Source organism: Myotis davidii, unplaced genomic scaffold (assembly GCF_000327345.1).
Source record: "Myotis davidii unplaced genomic scaffold, ASM32734v1 scaffold167, whole genome shotgun sequence".
Taxonomy (NCBI): Eukaryota; Metazoa; Chordata; class Mammalia; order Chiroptera; family Vespertilionidae; genus Myotis; species Myotis davidii.
In genome coordinates this window covers 6,089,695-6,095,782 of record NW_006300048.1, presented here as the reverse complement: position 1 = coordinate 6,095,782, position 6,088 = coordinate 6,089,695, and the positions used below count along the sequence as shown (strand labels likewise).

Genomic DNA, 6,088 nt, shown 5'->3' with positions numbered 1-6,088 from the left:
CACATGGCCACATGGCTTATTACCCTCAACACAGTCCCAATTCCTGAAACAGGTTCACAGAACACCACATTCCCCAAGGAGTACTGATTCATACACACCCCCCACGTACCCTCACTGCACACCAGAACACCACAGCCACCATTTCCATCTATGTCTTTCAAGGCCTAGAACAAATCTTCCCTCTCCTCTGAAATCTTCCAAATAAAACTTCCCTCCTTTAATCTTCATACTGTAATTACTTCTCTCTTATGAAACCTATCTACTAGATATTATAATTATTTCTGTACATGTCTTTATATGCCCCATTGTTTGTAGCTCATTTTCTTGCATATTAGCTTGGTGAGAAAGCTGGGCTTGAAGGATGAGTAAGAGTCAACAGGGTGAGGGAAGGACAATATTACAGGTGTGAACACATAGGGTGTGAAGCTACAGGCATGTTGAAGGACTTGACCTAGTTTTTAAGAAAGTGACGTAGAATCAGATAAAGAGTGCAGAGGCAGTTGAAAGCATATGTGAATAAATACATATACCACACTAAGGAGATTTTAGTTTGTTTTGAAAGCAATGGTAAGATTTAAAGGTAGAAGGAGAGAAGTCCGATGATAGGGTTGAACTTTAGAAAAATAAAATTTAAAAACTAAAAATAAATTTTGAGGTAGTATAGCCAATAGATTGAAGGACCAAATAACCAAAAATAGAGACCCACTTACAACAGCATGCAATTAGCAGAATACAGATAATGAGGCCCAGGTTAGTGACCATGAGTTGGAGTGGTTAAGACAGTTATGAGATGATTTAGAAGTACAACCTAAACATTTTTACAACTGGTTGGAAATGGAATGTGAGGAAATGCAAGTAATTAAAAATAACCTTAAGAGTTTTAATTTTGTGAGCTGCCATTGGCAAAGAAAACACACATGAGAAGATATGCAGGCTTTGTCTGGGGAGGAGAAAGATGAGTTCCAGTGGGACATGTTGAATTGGAGATGCCGCAAATATCAAACGGACACTTGGGAATTCACTTCTAGAGTTTCCAACACAAGTGTTTCTCTCTCTTAAAATATTTTTAAATTGATTGTTTAGAGAGCGAGGAAGGGGGAGGGAGAGAGAGAAAAACATCAATGTGAGAGCAGAACACCAGTTGGCTGCCTCCTGCACACCCCCTACTGGGGATCAAGCCAACAATCCGGATATGTACCCTGACTTGGAATCAGACTAGCAACTCTTCAGTGCACAGGAAGACACCCAACCAACTGAGCCACACCGGCAAGGGGGAGAGTGTTTCTCTTAGAGCTAGAGTGGAGAGTCATCCAAATACAGGATATAATAGGAGCCATGGTGTAGATGACACTCCCCGGTGAAACAGTAGAGATAAAGGTAAGAACGGGGCAATATCAGAGTGCTTGGGCAAGGCCAATATCTTTGGGAACACCAATATTTACGAAGGGAACAAAGGCAAGGAGCCTGGGAAGGAGACCCAGAAGGAGGGATGAAGAGAGAAAAGAAGAAGGAGAGACTGTGGAATTGAGTAGCCACATCATAGAGAAGGTGGTCAGCAGAATGGGTAGCATGAGAAGAAGCCACTGAGTCTGGGAAAGAGGAAATCACAGGGGCCTTACAGGAGCACTTTAAGTGGAGAATAAGGGAAAGAAGGTACATTGCAGCGGTCTGATAAAAAGTCGGAGTTGAATACTAAAGGTGGCAAACGCAGAAGCCTTGTGGTGTGAAGAGAGGACGAAAATGCAGTGATGGCTAGAGAAGCTTCCAGATTAGGAAAGTTATTTTAGAAAGGGAAGACAAGACCTGGTGGTTAGCATGAAAGAGCCCAAGGAGAAAGATTAAAGACATAAGGGAGAGGAGAGTTAAAGGATGGCATAGGGCCTGGGGGAATTGGAAGGCATGGATTTGCAAAAAAGAAGTGGAGGAGTGAGCTATAAGTAGGGACACTTGTGCCTATGAGCTAGGAGGTAATTTAGTCAAGTGGGTGAAGATGAAAATCAATTTCATGTTTTGAACCGTTTGGGAGACGGGGGAGAAAAGCTGGTTACATATCAATCAAAGTATTTCAAACATCACTGATTATCAAGCTAGGGTTGAAAAAGATGCATTTATGCTGGAGCTAATCAGAAGGTTTATTCTTTTTCTTTAATTTTTGGAAGGTTGGCAGTGTTTGAAGGATGCTTTAGGAGTTCTTGATAGTAGGCGATATTAGCAGAGGGAAAGAATGGAGTAGAAAACATTCACCAGGAGGGTTATAGAGCCTGGGCAAGAAGTAAAGAGGCCTTGGGAGGGCATGGCTTCTGGGAATGACAAGCAAGGTATTGAAGAGGACCTATTTTGAAGGGGAAACAGCTGCTAAGCTGAGAACGCATGAAGTTAAAGCTTCCAATAAAGCATATAGACTAATAAGATGGAAAAAACTATGAAAACGTTTCTCAAATGAGATGAATATCAACTGTTCCAGTCTTGTTTCTTTCTCCTTTCAATAATAATAATAACAATCCAAGTAACCTGATTTTTTCTTTCCAGTGGAAATCATGTCCAAAGACCTCGGTTTTCTTTCTTTATTTTTCACATTCTAACAACCGTCACTAATGGGGCAGGCCCCAGCCAGGCACCAGTCTAAGTGTTTATTTTTGTTTTAATTTAAATTCTTTATTGTTTAAAGTATTACATGAGTCTCCTTCTTCCTCCATTGACCTCTCCTTGTCCGCTCCCATCCCCCAGCACATGCCCTCACCCCCCTACTGTCTGTATCCATTGGTTATGCTCATATGCATGCATACAAGTCCTTTGGTTGATTTCTTACCCCCTCCCCCCCCCCCCCATCTTCCCTCATAGGTTGGACAGTCTGTTTGATGCTTCTATGTCTCTGGTTCTATTTTTGTTCATCAGTTTATGTTGTTCATTATATTCCACAAATGAGTGAGATCAATTGTTTTTTATGTCAACTCATTGCACCTAACTACAATCCTGGGCTGTGGCTATTATTATTTCTCCTTATTTTACATTTGGAGAACCTGAAGCACAGAGCAGTGCAGTGACTTTCTCAACAATGCCCTGCCAGTAATTGCTTGAATTTGGGATCTGTAGCCAGGCAACCTGGTTCCCAAGTCCGCAGGCCTAACCACTACATATTCCTGTCACCTCTCCATTCAGAGAGAAGAAACCTAACTTAATTAATAACTCTTTTCCACTGACTCGGCCTCCCTGTGACAGCAAAAGAACTGCCTGTGTCATTGCAGGAATCTCCGAAGCAGACTCAGAGTCCAGCTGCAGCAGGTACACCCTCAAGGCTGACGGGAGTCAGTGTCCCAGCGGGTCGGCCGGAAGGACAGTCACCTACACGTGTGAGTTCATCAGCTTCCACGGAGCCCGAGGCAGTAAGAACATAGAAGTGACATTCACATCTGTGGGTAAGGACTCTTACTAGCATTTTCACCTCAAACCCAGGGCTGCCAATCAACTGGGAATATTCCTGAGCCATAAACAGGGCCTTCCCTGGTGGTGGGAGGGTGGTTGGGGTGAGTCACAGAATGGGGAACAGGAGAGGATTTCCCTCTGTGTCATTTCAATTCACACGAAATCTTCAGTATGGGGAAGGGTAGGCTGGGCAGCTGGCTGCAGAGGGGGAACAGCCTGCCTTGTGCCGGTGCAGAAAGTGGGCCAGGAAGTAGTTTCACACTTAGATTAGTCCTATTTAATCTTGAGTTTACAAGGAGGCTGATGCCCCTAGTTCCCCCCTTTCCCTTCCATAGTTTCATTCTCCCTCCCTTGAATTCTTCTTCCCTTAGCCTGGCTCATTCTCCACCGCCCTTCCCTCCCCTGTCACCTAACCTAGGACGCATGCTTCAGAAAGCTTAACAACCTGGCACTTTGAGGTTATTTTACAGTTGTAACAAGTACTTTTTAATATTTCAATTAATTCAGCTTATTTAGGCCCCTTAAAAGTAGAAGTTCTTCTCCTCATATCATAAAGCATCATAAGTTCAGCCCTCTCTGCAAAAAGAGGGCAGTCAAAGTTGTTTTTCCACCCATCTTAGAAAACAAACTATGTAGTTAAATCATGAACAAGTTGGAGGAAGGACTTATATATCAATGGACTTGTTACTCTTGCTCACATTTCCTGTTATTGTGACCTGGCATTTTTATAAAGAGCAAGATTAGGTTTATCTGAAAAACATTATTGCTGTAGTTCATGGGTCTTTTGAGCAATGTGCAGTTGTCTGTAGTGAGCGCAGTTGTACATGGCACAGTTCCACGCTGGGACCTGTGTCCTTAGGTAAGCATTGGCTGTCTTAGGGGCATGTTTAGCCTCCGATGAAAACCATTGGGCTGGTATTTGGACCTCATCTGAGAATCAAGAGAATGGGATTCACAGGTCCAGGAGCCTTTGCCTTTTCTCTCTTGCAGAAGCCACTCCACCTCAGACAGCTATCCCAAGGTCACTGCAGCCAGTAGGGCACCGCCAGGGACGCTTTAATCACGCTTTGTGACTTTGGGGCTGTATCTGAACACTTGAATCCCAACTTCTAAAGGGCACTATGGAGACCCCTGATTTTTCTGATGGTGACTGAGGAGAGTATTATACACTGACTAGAAGAGCAGGCAGCCTCAGTGAACTCCAGGCACGAATTGTTCACCTAAAAAAGACAGAAATGAATGGCATTTTGAAATGTCAACCCTGTAAAAGATATGCTCTAAGAGCCAGAGGCAAAACTAGTGGGGCATTCGTACAAGTTTTTATATTTATAAAGGGCTTGTTAACATTCTCGGTGAATAAATCCTCATGAACCTATGAGGAAATTCTCAGAAAGAGGAGTAAATGCAGAGAGTTATGGTTAGGGTGCCTATATGGCCCCGTTCGCCCGAGACAGTCCAGTGATCCCTTAAGCTACTTAAAATGTAGCTTCAGAAATCACTCTTGCTTGGACATAGACTCAGTGCTAGATCTAGGGATTAAGTGCTGGGGATGCAAAGACACAGAAGAGAGAGTCCTGTTCTTGCGGGGCTCGCATTTTTATGGAGAAAAATTATATAGACGAGATCGGGCGCGTTCAGGGTGGTATGGCCATAGACGAAAAGAAATATAGAAAGAAAGAAATTAAAATACAATGTGGTGTAACTGAGACACTTGGTGTCCCTTGCGGTGTCGCGGAAGAGGTTGGAGGGGAGCTTGGGTGAAGTCAACATCCCTAAGTTTGCAACCTTTCGCCCTGCTGACCATCAGGAGATAAATCCAGCCACAAAGGGGAAGTGAACGCGCTCCTGAGGCATGTGATGGAAATGAGTACAGTTCAGAGCACCACCAGGATCAGCCTAGAAACAAATAAAGCCCAGGAGCAGCCAGGTACCAATCCCGCGTTGACACAGTAGTCAGGACGGTCCCCGCTTCCTGTCTCTATCTTAAATTTCACTCCCGTGTTGATGGCACCAGAAAGACTAAACCTTGTGCTTGTTGTCGGTTTTCTTTTGTCTGTTTTGTTTGCATTCTTTCAGCCAACTTAACAATAACCCCGGACCCAATTTCTGTTTCTGAGGGACAAAACTTTTCTATAAAGTGCATCAGTGATGTGAGTAACTATGATGAGGTGTATTGGAAAACTTCTGCTGGAATTAAAATCCACCAAAGGTTTTACACCACCAGGAGGTATGCTGATAAAGCGGAGTCAGTGCTGACGGTGCGGAGCGCGACAAGGGAGTGGAACGGTGAGTGAAAAGCCAGTACTGCTCTGCTGCCCGGAGCCCTGGAAAACATGCGACAGTAGTTCCCATCCACATTTCATGCAACAGCCCTTCTGGGGGAGGATGTCATTATACCCATTTGACAGATGTAGAAACTGAGGCTCAGAAAGGATAATAAATACACCTAAGCCCCTATACCTTAAGTTGTAAAGCTAGGACTGGAACTTGTCTCTCTCATTCTAGAGCCGGTGCTCTTGCCATGAAGTTAAGAGGATTTTTATTAAAGGTACTTTTATCAAAGTCATGGTAGTGTTTCACCCAATTGCGGCATCAAAAATCTACCGTATTTGCCGGCGTATAAGACGCTTTTTTGGCCCTGACAAATATGCATCCAAGTGGGGGG

At 43.8% G+C, this 6,088-nt stretch overlaps 1 protein-coding gene across 4 annotated transcripts in view; it reads left to right on the top strand.

Moving 5' to 3' along the window:
- The window catches only part of ADGRF5 (adhesion G protein-coupled receptor F5), a 101,685-nt gene that overhangs the window by 79,781 nt on the left and 15,816 nt on the right, over positions 1–6,088 (top strand). For 3 of the 4 annotated variants that reach the window (XM_015572216.1, XM_015572217.1, XM_015572218.1), the window contains exons 11-13: positions 3,246–3,416; positions 5,231–5,350; positions 5,500–5,709. In XM_015572216.1, coding sequence (XP_015427702.1) covers positions 3,246–3,416; positions 5,231–5,350; positions 5,500–5,709 — 501 coding nt within the window. The remainder of the gene's footprint in view (positions 1–3,245; positions 3,417–5,230; positions 5,351–5,499; positions 5,710–6,088) is intronic. The other variant, XM_006776419.2, reaches the window with a different exon arrangement.